The following is a 14009-nucleotide window of genomic DNA, read 5'->3' as shown; positions in this document are numbered from 1 at the left end:
CAGTATTGTTCAAACTCAACAGAAGTGAACTCACCACCATTGTCAGTTCTTAGACATTTAATAGATTTGCCTGTTCTTTTCTCTACCATTACTTTAAATTGTTTAAAGACATTGAATACATCAGCTTTCCTTTTTAGCATATAGACCCAAACTCTACGAGAGTAATCATCAATGAACGTTAAAAAATACAATGCACCTCCATATGACATAACAGGGGAAGGCCCCCACAGATCAGAATGAATGTAGTCTAAAACATCTTTACTATTATGATTGCCAACTTTAAATCTCTGTTTACACTGTTTCCCATACACACAATGTTTACAAAAATCTAAATTCAAGGATTTCAGACCGGGAAGAGATTTACGTTTCATCAGTATGTGAAGACCTTTCTCGCTCATATGACCCAAACGCTGAAATAATGGCAGAGATTGTAGGAAGAATAGCAAGAAAAAGGGAGAAGACCAAGAAATAATAAACTGAATTTGTATCTGTGCTGGATTTCCTTCGTACTTCTTCAGACAGAAGAGTTCCCACGACTGATTCAAACTTCAAAGAATCAGCAGAGCTGAAGCTGATTGAGGTTACGAAGTGATCCCATGATTCAGGCAGAGAACACAGCAAGGTTATGGCTTTATCTTCTTCCTGTATTTTGACTTCCATATCTGTTAATTGACAAATTAGTGTATTAAAAACATTCAAATGTTCTGCAACGCTTGAACCTTATTTCATTCGAAGACTGTATAACTGTCGTTTCAGATAAATTATGTTGGTTAATGATTTTGTCATATAAAGGTTTTCAAGTTTTTCCCACAAACCTGACGCCGTAGTCTCTTCAACGATGTTGAAGAGAACTTCATCCGCTAGACATAACCGGATGGTACTGAGAGCTCGGGCATCCAAGTCCTCCCAGTCTGAAGTAGTCATGGTTGTAGGTTTCTTAGTAACCCCATCCAATGCCTTGTGCAACCCTTGTTGCACAAGCAGATCCTTAACCTTCAGTTTCCAAAGAGCAAAATTGCTCTTTCCGGTGAATTTCTCCACCTCGAATCTTGCATTTGACATCTTGGCCATTTTTCCTCCTTCCTAGGGTTTCAGTCTTTCTAGGGTTTTTGCTTATTAAAAAAAAATAATCTTAGCCTCTGGTGATTTAAACACACAATAAAACCCTTCCTGAACCCTTTCTTTTCCTCCAACTTGTATAAAAAACCACCACTTTTTTAAAAAAAACTTGATCTGATTTCAATATTTCAATCTGTTGTTTTGTTTCAAAACAAAAAATCTGCTGAAAATAAAAAACCGTTCTGGAAATTTTAATAAATACCCGGGTTCAACAGGCAGCAGCAGCTTGATGGGGTTGCACACAGGCAAGTCACTCTTGCATGCGCAGATCTGGCAGCACTTCTGGCTGCAACTGTGGCAGCAAACACGCCTCCTCCTTCTTCACGCTTCCAAGCTTCTGGATGCAGAGATGAGTGTCCACCCTCAGGCATGCAATGTGCAGTTCTTTCACGCAGATGGCAGCGTAGAAACACGCTGGCAGCTTCCAAGCTTCTGGCCGGTTCTTCAACGGCTCCTCCTTACGCAGATTTCTGCCAAACTCGGCTCCTCCTTACGCAGTTTTCTGCCCTTTTTTAATAAGCGGCAATCTGCACGCAGATTTCTGCCAGACTCTTCACTTTTGCCAGACTCGGCTCTTTCAGACTTGTTCGTTTAAAAAAAAACGCAATGTCTTTTTCTTCGAGGGCAGCGTCTTTATCTTCGACGGCTCCTAGGCAGAGTTACGGGCTCTGATCCTGGGCAAACTTTCGCTTCTGCTCCTGGCAGACAGGCTCTGATATCTTCAGGCAACAAACCGCTCACTTCTACTGGCTGGTTCTGCCGGCTGGCTCCGCTGGCTAGCTCTGCTGGCTGGCTCTGATACCAATTGCTGTACAGATGAAGGAAAGAAACAGAGAACAACAAGACAAGAAATCGAATGTTCAACTGAAATTTGGATCGGACTGTTTTTATTTCACAATGAGTTTCACTGCTATACATTTCATGGGCAAACGATAGTTTTATAGTTACATAATTGATTAATCGTTACACACTTATTCGTTACAAACAACTGTCTATACCTAACTGACTAAATCGTTGTCAAACTAACAAACTTATTGTCTATTTCTGTAGAACTAAGAAACCTCTTCCCTTCACCCAGGGTATAGATCTAATGTTCTCTGCATCCTTTTCCTTCATGAAATGGAAACCAAACCACCCATTTAGCAATGCACTTACTTTAGGACCATATTCAATGATTGTAGACAAGCTTTTATCTATCTGAGTCCGTCATCTAACATCCATTCATACTAATATACTCCCACCTACCTACCTACCATTATTCTTTGGGACCATATTCAATGATTGTAGACTAGCTTTTATTTGTCCAGTCCTTCATCTGACATCCATTCATTCTAATTTACTCCCACCTACCTACCAATACTCTTGGGATCATATTCAATGATTGTAGACTAGCTTTTATATAGTCCTTCAGCTAACATCCATTCATTTTAATAGACTCCCACGTACCTACCAATACTCTTTGGGACCATTTTCAAAGATTGTAGACTAGCTTTCATCTATCCTGTCCTTCATCTAACACTTGACTTATGACATTGATATCACCTTGGTAGGTTAATTTAACAATTAGATAAACAATTAATTAAATTTGAATATTTAAAATCTTATTTTTTCTAAAACTTGTCTTATTCTAATATTTATATTTATATATTTTTATTAAATAGTTAATACTTTTTATAACTAACTATCAACTTAATAATAATTTAAAATTAATTTAATATTTATATGTATATTTAAAACCCCTAAGAAAATTCAGATGTCCCTTTGAATTTTAATTTAATAATAATATAACTAACTAGCTATGAAATTAACTTATTTTATGCCTTTGGTTGTCTCACTGTCCCCCAGTCGTATTTAGCCGTTAGTCAATATAGCCGTTGCCTGGTCAAGAATTATAGCCGTTGGAGGTTATGCTTGGACTATTTAACACACAATGCTTTATCTGATTCTTCAAATTGTCTTGAGGATTAACCATAATGGTTGATTCGAAACGCATCGACAAATGAAATATTATGTGATTTCAACTTGTCGTGAGGATGAACCACAATGGTTGATTCGAAACGCATCGACAAATGAAATATTATGTGATTTACGTTGAAAAATCTCTCATAAAAAATAATATTTTATCATTATTCATCTCGACTCTGAAATCACATTAAAAATAATATTAACAAAAAAATTAACCTTTTCAAAACATGAAATCACATTAAAAAATAATATCAACGAAAAGTTTACCTTTTCAAAGACATCGGGTTATATGTCAATGTCATATATATCTCCCCGATACAAGATAAGAGCATCTCTTTTTTTAATCACCTTTGTTTCTTATTTTTTTTTTTTCCGAAGGTGGCAAAACCTATCAAACTCAGGTGTCAAACCAACAGTGAGGACAGCCATCTCTCGCTGCTATCCGCGAATGTCGGTTTGACTCATCACTGTCATCAAGGAAAACCACGCCACCTGTAATAACCCGCTGGTGGTTTGTAAGGGAGCAGGCTTTCACTCCTGCCAGATGCCTCTGGGTCTTGGGCCGTTAACCTGTTTCCTTACGTCCGAGGAAGACGAGCTCTTAGCCAAGCAGAAGCAGTTTTACGGCATACTCCAGGCCGAGACCTTTGTTTCTTATTTAATTATCAAAATGAGAAAATAAACAATTATATTTTTAATTAAATTAATTCGGAGAATATATTTTTACACTTATTTATAATGAGTGAAATTTTCGAATAAAATTGTGCGCAGGATTTTTAATTTCGTCCAATATTTTAGATGGATATTCTATTTATCTTCAATTTTCATGTTTTTAGAATGTTCACCTTAAATATTAGACAAAATTAAAAAAATTCAATCCTCACCGTAAATCAAATTTTGGGAAAAAAGGAAAATTCTCTGCACAATCTTATTCTAAATTTTCATACATAATAATATATTAAAATTATTTTTATTTTTATTTTTATTTCAAATACCATAAAAAAATTAATTATAAAAAATAAAATACATATAATATAAATTTTAATTACAATTAATAAAATTGGATTCCTAGATATATAATAGGTCACGAGTAAAATTAAAATATAAAGAGACTTACCATTTAAAATATTTTAAGTTTTTCTCTTTTTAATAATCATTTTTATATTTAAAACATTTATTTTAATAATCGTTTAAGACTTTGATAAAATAGTATGAACTTTTACGTTATACATTTTTTTTAATGAGATTAAAAATATTAAAAAAAAATATTTCAGTAAAAAATTATAATATTTAGGTTATTAGTAATTTGTAAAAGGGTAAAATTCTATAGTTAAATATTTTTATATTTTGAATAATTAAATATGTTTTTTTATAACCAATTTTCTAAATAAAAGTAATGTAAAATGTATTTTAAGATCTCAAAACATTTAAGTCAAGATAACACCAACAAAAAAACATTATCTTTTGTAATTTTTATTGAGTTTATTACCTCCAACAAAATCATGTAAATTATATAGTTTAAATGTTATCCCTTGCAATTTAACATTTGAGTTTATTACCTCCAACAAAATCATGTAAATTATATACTTTAAATGTTATCCCCTGCAATTTAACATTTCACTTGTAAATATATGTTAGTGAAATGATCTAAGCTCAGATGATTGTGCAATGGAGTATTATACTAAGTGCCTAATTTCTATGTTTTTGGGTTAATGAATTTATTAAATTCAAATAATTATACAAAAAAGTATTATCTTGTTCACCTAATTTCTATGTTTCCAAAGTGATATTAAGGTAAGTTATCTAATTTTTTAATAAATTCAAATATTTTTTCAAGTTCAAATCCTCAAATTTATTGTATGTTTTGTTAAGGCACTTTTTGATGTGCAGTTAGTCTTCAATTCCCCACTTGATGGGTTTGATATATTGGACATGATGAAGATGTAGGTGTGATATAGTGGACATGATGAACATGTAATCCTACCAACTTACAAAACAAAAAAATCCTCAAAAAAATCAGACTGAAAATAAAATAAAAACCTCAATAATAAAAATATCTATATCTATATCTATATATAATTTACAATATAAAAACATATTGAATTTTAAGTATAAAAAAATTAAAATCATAAAAATTATGATTTGAATTCAAAATGAGAGTCTAACTGTTATGCTTTTTTGTATTGAAAGTTATGGAAATTCCAGTGATATTTTGAAAAAATTTAGCGGGAATTTTTGTGAATCCAAGTAAAAGTTGTCAAATTTCATAGTTTTAAGTGCTTTAGAGTTTTTGATGGTACTGAATCACTTTCCACCATCAAAAACACAATTCAAACACTGTCTGTATAAAAATATTTAAATTTTTTTTGCCGAAATTCTAACCACTTATAACGGTGCAGGGAATTCCTCCTCCGCCTCCTTAGATGACTCATTGAAAATTAATGTGATTCTGACTAAAAATGATTTGATCCACGGGGCGCTCAGACCTCCAAAAACGTAACGTCTATGGGATAAACCTGTGTCAGTGGAGAATCTTTTTGACAGCCTAGTTTTGCGCTTTCATGGTCCCCTGGTCTCGGTTCATGACAGCTTCGCCTGGCTTTGTTTGTCCACTCGAATATCGCCCGCCCTCAGGTACTAACGAGAGCTGTAAAAGTTACATGCAATTTTTGGCGACTATCTGAAAAGAAGATTCGTATATATATATATATATGCACGTACGGGTAAGAAGCATATGGAAGCGGTGTGACAAATATGGCGGACTCTCCGTGCTCCCCATTGCTCGCGACCGAAGAAGAGGAGCCCGAGCAACAAGTAAATGCGAGAAGTAGCGACTTACCTCCCATTACAACATTCCCACAGTTTGCAAGGGAGAGTTGGATTGAATCCAAAAAGCTGTGGGCTATCGCAGGGCCTGCTATCATCACCACAATTTGCCAATATGCAATTGGGTCCGTTACACTCATCTTTACAGGCCATCTGAGTAGCCTTCAATTGGCTGCGGTATCCATAGGAATCAATGTGATACTAGTATTCAGCTTCGGGTTTATGGTGAGTACTGCAATCAAAATCTATTTGATTTGTGTTTTCAGATTGTGAGGTATGCCACAGTATTCTCAAACTATATATTTGTTTTCTATTAAAAACCGTCATGATACAAAATACCTATCGCTATAACTATCATAAATGAAATGGAAAAAGGCTCAGGACTGCTAGCAAATTAGTGTAGGTTAATTAAGACGCCTTTTTATTATTAATTACATTAAAATATTTTCTTAAATATTTGTTTTACGTTTTTATACTGTAACCTAATTTTTTCTAAGAAAGGGTAATGATAAAAAAATTGCTTCCATAATATAGAAACAAAGTGACTTTATTGTATTCCAAAGAGGAGTCTTAATTGGACAGAAATGTTTTTGTAATATCACTTGCCCCCCATATATATATATATATCTTATTTCGTAATTAAATTGCAATAGAGCATAATATTTAGTATTTATAATATATATTATATATTAAAAACTGTGTGAGATAAAATTTTATCTATTTGAAATTTTAAAGAATGATTAGGTATATAGTTTAGTTTTAAAGAATGATTAGGTATATAATTTAGTTGTAAATTATTATATTTTTAATAGGAGAGATTTTAGATCTTAGGTATTTTGGAGACTATGAAGAATTGAATGAGCATATAGATTTTCTATAAAGTAGTTTTTCATATTTGATGAGGGAGATCTTAGATTCAATCTTTCTTGGAAATAGAAAGCTACATTTTTAGACGCAGAACTCTAAGGAATGAATAGGTATATAGCTTTGTTATATAGTGGTTTAGGATTCCATATAGAGTAGAGTATTTTGTTTGTTTTTAGAGTACATGTCTTGCAAATAGTAATTGAGGTACACATATAGCTTAGATGTAGAGCATTGTACATAATGGAGAGATCTTGGACTCCATCTAGAATGGATATTGAAGTGTCTTTCATCGATCGTCACCCAAAAACAAATTAGAACCTATAGTTCAATACTTGCACCTAGTCATTGCAACTTCCTAGAAGGTCACCCATCTTAGGAATCCTCTTCCCCAACCACCATTAATCATGGAGTTTTTCCCAATTCTTAAGACCATTTAGCTGGCTACATCATTTGCAAAAAATTAACAAATACTACCCCTTATGGGTTGTTTATCTAAAGCTCCTTTGAATCTTTGCTTAATCACAAGGGAATTTCACAATTCAACATACAAATATAATTTTCAGTACTAAATGCACATTTTTATGTTTCCTTTAACTGTTAACATACACATATTAAACATTTTATTAAAAATGAAAAAAAAGACATCATAGCAACTAACACTTGCAATATAAGAGTTTATTCAATAAAATCCTAAAGGGCACAACCATGAGATCGGTTGATACCCTCGCCCCATCTGGGATACATGGACTGGTGTGCCTCTAGTAAGTTCCAAGTTCAAGAACAAAGGTTCACACCAAAATATCCACTAAAGGTTCTAGGGCTTGACCAAGTGGAAACTGGTGTGCCTCTAGTAAGTTCCAAGTTCAAGAACAAAGGTTCACACCAAAATATCCACTAAAGGTTCCAGGGTTTGACTAAGTGGAAACAACCTCTAGGTACGCATGTCATGTGATTATCGAAGGGTATGTCGGTAGACTAGTCAAAACCCATGAGAAATCTAGCCTAGATAATGAATTGCCAACTAAAGAAAAAGAAAAATATCCCTAGAAGTTATCAAAACTATACAAACACATATCCCTAGAAGACAAGTTAAGAAACTCCTCTATCGGCTAATATATCCCAAGAACCATGTCCTTAGGATGAGGGACTAGCTGAAGAATGCCTTCTTAATTTCAGTGAGTGGTTTCCAGATCTATCCAATAGCGAGTGGCTCTATTCTGGTTTCTGTTTTCTCAATATCCTATGCTCTTATGTCTCCACCCGTTTAAGAAAAATCTTATGACATTTGATTAATGCTAAATTAATGCTAAACTCTGAGACAATTTGGCTTCAGTTATCTAAAATCGATAACATTCAAGGTTTTTGTGCTAGATGAACTGAGTAAATTTATTTTGGAGGTTCTCATGTTTGTCTTTCAAGTAATCTTAGGATTTCGTAGAGCAGTACTTGTACATATTACGAATCCTAGGAAAGCAAAATATATATTTTTCCTTATGAAAGGGAAGTTTTTCAGAATGCAGTTCAATAACTTATGTGTGGCAATTTCATGGTAGGAATTTCATGAACTTAGTGGAGTTGGAAATAATCAACAAGACAATGTTGTGGCAACACATAATTCTCAATAGTGGTCAAGAAATCATGTAATATCTGTACAGTTTGAAAGAGATTCCAGTTGAGCTTCTACTCCCTGCTTTTCAATTAAACAATGGAGTTTCTAGTCAAAGGAATGGATGATGCTTGAAATATTGTGACTTTTAAGCAGAAAATCATAAATGTTTAGAGCTTTACTTCAACTTGTAATGTCTCTGAACATGGGATATTTGCTTTCCACTTTTGTAGCTCGGAATGGGGAGTGCATTGGAGACACTTTGCGGCCAAGCCTTTGGGGCAGGTCAAATTCACATGCTTGGAGTGTTTATGCAACGATCCTGGATAATTTTGACTGTAACTGCGATATTATTGAGTCCAATTTACATTTTCTCTGCGCCGATTTTGAAGCTGGTGGGGCAGGCTGATGATATTTCTGATCTCGCTGGACAATTTACCATTTGGACACTTCCACTACTTTTTTCTTTTGCCATTAATTTTCCAGTTCAGAAGTTTCTTCAGTCCCAGAGCAAAGTCATGGCCATGGCTTGGATTTCTGTAATTGGGTTGATAGTTCACGTTTTCCTTACCTGGCTATGCATATCCAAACTGAAATGGGAATTGGTTGGAGCAGCTGTGTCACTGAACATAAGCTGGTGGACACTGGTTATATGCCAGCTGGTTTATGCAGTTCGTTGGTGTCCTGGTGCTTGGACTGGACTGTCTGTTCTGGCTTTCTATGAGCTGTGGGCATTTATTCGGCTCTCCTTGGCTTCTGCAGTTATGCTATGGTTAGTAACAGGATTTAATTAGTTACATTGGGCTTAAAATTCAGTATTTACTCACATTCTCTCATTCCTTCTTCTTTTCTGACATATGGGTGGTTTGATGATCATTTCAGCTTGGAGGTCTGGTATTTCATGACACTAATTGTTTTGACCGGCCACCTAAAGAATGCAGAAATCGCAGTGGACTCAATCTCCATTTGGTAAGCAGTGTGTCCACTGCTTCCTATGTCTGCACTGGTGGGGTTTGCTTTCTCTTGAGGCACAAAGACGTTTGACTAATGAGCTTTTAGGGTTTCTTTATAGAACTTAATCCACCAGACAGAGTTTTTGGAAAAGAGCTGCAAAATGCCCGAGGTCATTAGGTGTTGAGTTAGTAAGGCTCGACATTCAAATACACTACCTGCACTTCTTTATTGGCCCAGGTTCTGGCATGGCTTTGAGGAATATGCACATTTTCTTCCCTTATAGAGCCACTCTAGAAGAGGAAGATCTCCCTAAGCTAAGGAATTACCCTGCAACAATAGATATAGAACAAAACAGTGGGAAGTGCATATAGCCACCAGAAGCAAATTAGTCTAACCTTTGTGTCTCAACAGAAGCTAAGCCATAGGACATGTATGGGTTCTTTAGCACCTTTTTTCAAATGATATAGGATTCTCTCTGGTAACCTTGTTATAGTTTGAAGTTATTGTTCTCAAGTTTGACCGTTGTTTCACCTTTGAAGTATTTATAACCATTCTTCATTGAGCATGAATTTGGATGTGATACCCCTTTTAAGTATTTCTAGCCATTCTTCTTTCAGCATGGATTTGAATGGAAGGGAAGCCATGATTTGCATTGGAAAAACCATTGGTTCTTTCAGCATGAATTTCAATGTGATTTTCCTTTTGAAGTATTTCTAACCATTCTTTCTTTCAGCATGAATTTGAATGTGATTTCCCCTTTTGAGAATTTTTAAGCATGAATTTGAATAGATGGAAAGCCATGATTTTCATTGGAATAAGTTATAACCATTCTTCTTTCAGCATGAATTTGAATAGATGGAAAGCCACGATTTTCATTGGAATAAGTTATAACGAATTTGAATGTGAATACTACTTTTAAGTATTTCTAACTAATCTTCTTTCAGCATGAATTTGAATGGATGGGAAGCCATGATTTTCATTGGAATTAATGCTGCCATCAGGTAAGCTAGCTGTTTTAGTTCCACATACCCTCTTTATTTCAATAATATCATTTTACAATTATTTTTCCTGTTTTTGTCTGAAACAACATCCCTACACGTTCAAATATGGCATGTCAGACCTTATGTAGATGGGACAACAGAACGTTCTAAGCCACAAAGAAATGATGGCTTTTCCCATGTCTTGGAAGCCCATTGCTAACAAATGGTTTACTTTTGTCTGTAATTTCGATGTTGTATCCTGCTTTTCTCTCTTTCAAACTTCAATTTTCAGTTTACTCTATTCAACACATTCTGCAGCGTGAGAGTTTCCAATGAACTAGGTGCTGGCCATCCAAGAGCTACAAAATTCTCTGTTATGGTTGTGGTTGCACAATCACTATTGATTGGCATTATTTGCATGGTTATAGTTCTTCTCGTGAAGAACAAATTTGCCGTACTATTTACTGACAGCGAGGTGGTCATGGCAGCAGTGTCTAAATTAGCAATCTTTCTTGCAGTAACAATGCTTCTAAATAGTGTACAGCCAGTTCTATCAGGTAATATTTTGTATATGACTTGCATTCAATCCTCTTATATTTGATTTTGATTTGAGTTAGCAATGCTCATATCTCCAACATAATTCCATACTTATTACCATCTACTTGCTTGGAAGGTTTTCACCTCTGGTTATAAATTTTCAATCATCACTTTTTTTCAATCATAATGGTCCCTCCGATCCAGAGCACTCCTCTCATAACGCTCAAATAAAGTAGATTAGTGATTTAAAGTCAAACCAAACAATTATCGGTCAACCCTATTGGTTTCAAGGTGTAATGTTTTCAAGATACTCATGTTTTTCTCTTGGAAATGTTATCAGGTGTGGCTGTTGGTGGAGGGTGGCAAGGTTTGATAGCCTACATAAACTTAGGATGCTATTACGTTTTTGGTGTACCTCTTGGTCTACTTTTGGGCTACAAGTTTGACTTAGGAGTAAAGGTGCACTAGGCATTCCCATGTTTTGTTTTTTATGCTTTGTTCGTTATGATTCCAACACACTGATTTTAGCATTGCAACCATTATCGGAGTAGAAGGCAAGACTAGTAGGCCTTCTCTGGTCTCTCTATTCCAAGCTTTAAAAATTGATCTTCTTGTAAGCATTGCCGTCAATGAAAGCAAAAATTTGTTCAGCCATCTAACTTTTTGTGTCAATTTGATGTTGAAATGAGGTTGAAATAAGGGAGCAGGGCATTTGGAGTGGGATGCTTGGTGGAACTGCTTTGCAGACCTTGATTTTGTTATTGATTGTATATTTCACAAACTGGAACAAAGAGGTATGAACTATGAAATGATCTTATGAAAGCTGGAGATGAACTTATGGAATAGTTGTATTTATTTTGTATTTGTTTATATGTTGAACACTTCAGTTCTTGATCTCCATGGAAATGCAGGCCTCTGCTGCCGAGAATCGTATCAAGTTATGGGGTGGTAGTGTAGTCGAGGCCCTCAACACAGCTCAGTTGATTTAAAATCGGAGCATAATGCTGACGTTAATATATTGACTGTTGCATAGAAGTAAGTAATAATGCTTTAGCAACAACCAATTATTCGTCACATTAGCTTCCATTCTAACTCTCTTCCACATGAGTAGCAGGCAACAAACGGCAGTAAGAGGAACAATGAACCATCAAGTTTCAAGAGAGTTAATAATATTTGGCATGGTTGAAGATTGGAGTGGAAGGCAAAATAGTTCCCTTTTAAAATGTCTGGGCGATGTTTATTCACAAAGTATCACTTTCAAAGTGCAATCTTAGTTTAGTTGATGTTTATTCACAAGTATTTCTATCTTTTGATTGTCTGGCCCAAATTTCACTAAAATTTGGGAGATTGGTCAAGTAAATGTTCATTCACGGGTACTCTGAAAGCTGGGGGCAGATAAAACCAGCTTCAGGTGCGAGTACAACATATCAAATTGTTTCAGGAATTCTAAGATAAATGAGGAGATAGATTTTTTCTCAGTTGTATGGATTCTTAATTACCAATTTTTTTTAAAAGTATTACAAACTACATGTTTTTCATTTATTTTCATAGTTATTATATACATATGGAAAATCTTAATGGATTTTATATGAAATCCATTAAAATAAAAGTAAAAGATGGTAATGAAGAATCAACCTACTAAATTAGTTATATTAAAAAATTAAATTAAGAATTATCATTTTAAATAAGCCAAGTAAATAAAATAGAATATTAATCAAATTTCATATTTTCACGTTTTAATTTTATATTAATAAAAAAGATTACAAGTTAAATATAATATTAAATAAAAATTTAATAAAAAACTTAGAGAAACAATCTTAAAAGTTGTTTATTTAACTTTATAAATAATAATAATAATAACAAATTAAATAAACATAATTCATGTATAAACCATTCAAAATAATTAAAGCTTATTAATTTACATTCTATTTAGATACTAACGATTTTAAAATAATTTAAAATTATATATTTAAATCCATTAAAATTATAATGCCCCGCTTACAACTATATTAGATATCAGTTTCAAAATCTTTGTTGCAATACTGACTTTTTTAGCATTTTATGTTGTCAAAATTAAAGTGAGGTTGGGAGGTTTCTCTCCAAGCTTTTTGAGTATAGGAATAAAATCTTAAATCAAGCTAAATAATTCATTTCTTTAGGTCCAATAGACCGAAGTTTGGTCTCAGTGGACGTTAACCATCATCATCATCATTATCATCATTATCATTAAATAAATTAAATAAGTCAAACATCAAAATTAAAATTTAATATATTAAATAAGTCAAGTGAATAAATAAAACATTAATAAAAATTCATTTTTCAAAGACAACTTTAATAACTAATAAAACCCTAATTTCATAGTAAAATCAATTAATTCTAAATTAAATCATCTAATAAACAAATAAATAAATATAAATTATAATTTTTTCCCCAAATATCAAATGAACTTGGCCGACTAATTTTTTTCTTATTGATCATTTCTATAGACATACATAATTTTAGCTCTACAATACATCATTAATCTTATCTTAAACTATTAGCGTATCCCCTGAAGATGAATTCACATGGAAGTCTGAAACGTTGGGAACGCTGGGTTAATTAAACTTCATTAACAGGTTATTTCTCTTTTATCTAAAAAATTCTCTCCATTTGTATGGATTCATTATTTAGAAAAATTATTAATTACTTAAATTATTTACGAATTTAGATCTATCTTAATTCCAAATCTATTAAGTACTAAGAGGGATGAATCTTTTGAGGTGCAATTTTTTTTTTGAATGTAAAATTTGAGGAAACGTTTGCACCTCGAGTGATTTGATATCTCTCGGCGCTTGATAGATCCAAAGTTAAGACAAATCTAGACTGGTTTTTATGATGTGTGGTCACACACAATCTGTTAAACTTTTAATTACTCTGATCATTTTAAATATGCTAAATATATCAAATATAGATATTACAATTTTAGTTTTAAATTTGATTAGTTACCTCAATTTGTTGAGTTGATAGAGACTGCTAATAACTTGAATGAAAAGAAATGATGAAATAAATTTCGAATGCAAAGTGACAACGTAATAACATTTAATAATAGAAAATGTGAATAATGAGAATGTAGTTAGTTATAAATAGTCTTTATTGTGATCAATTTCAAACTATTT

At 33.3% G+C, this 14009-nt stretch overlaps 1 protein-coding gene across 6 annotated transcripts in view; it reads left to right on the top strand.

The window, feature by feature from the left end:
- Nucleotides 1-12332, top strand: part of LOC149148809 (protein DETOXIFICATION 35-like) — a 44013-nt gene extending 31681 nt beyond the window's left edge. The window contains exons 1-9 of one of the 6 annotated variants that reach the window (XR_016262237.1): nt 5824-6135; nt 8617-9155; nt 9266-9352; nt 10282-10338; nt 10636-10874; nt 11195-11313; nt 11555-11648; nt 11766-11889; nt 11969-12332. Coding sequence is in view for 5 of the 6 variants with exons in the window: in XM_089438075.1 (XP_089294201.1) it covers nt 5839-6135; nt 8617-9155; nt 9266-9352; nt 10282-10338; nt 10636-10874; nt 11195-11313; nt 11562-11648; nt 11766-11843 (1503 nt within the window). In the remaining variant the exon portion in view is untranslated. Of the gene's footprint in view, nt 1-5823; nt 6136-8616; nt 9156-9265; nt 9353-10281; nt 10339-10635; nt 10875-11194; nt 11314-11554; nt 11649-11765 lie in introns of those variants that run through there. The other 5 variants (XM_089438075.1, XM_089438074.1, XM_089438077.1 and 2 more) reach the window with 5 other exon arrangements.
- The last annotated feature ends 1677 nt before the right edge of the window (nt 12333-14009 follow it).

This window comes from Pinus tabuliformis, chromosome 9 (genome assembly GCF_031772625.1).
Source record: "Pinus tabuliformis cultivar Carrire ecotype Pingquan chromosome 9, CPIR1, whole genome shotgun sequence".
Lineage (NCBI taxonomy): Eukaryota > Viridiplantae > Streptophyta > Pinopsida > Pinales > Pinaceae > Pinus > Pinus tabuliformis.
This window is presented reverse-complemented; position numbering and strand designations above follow the sequence as displayed.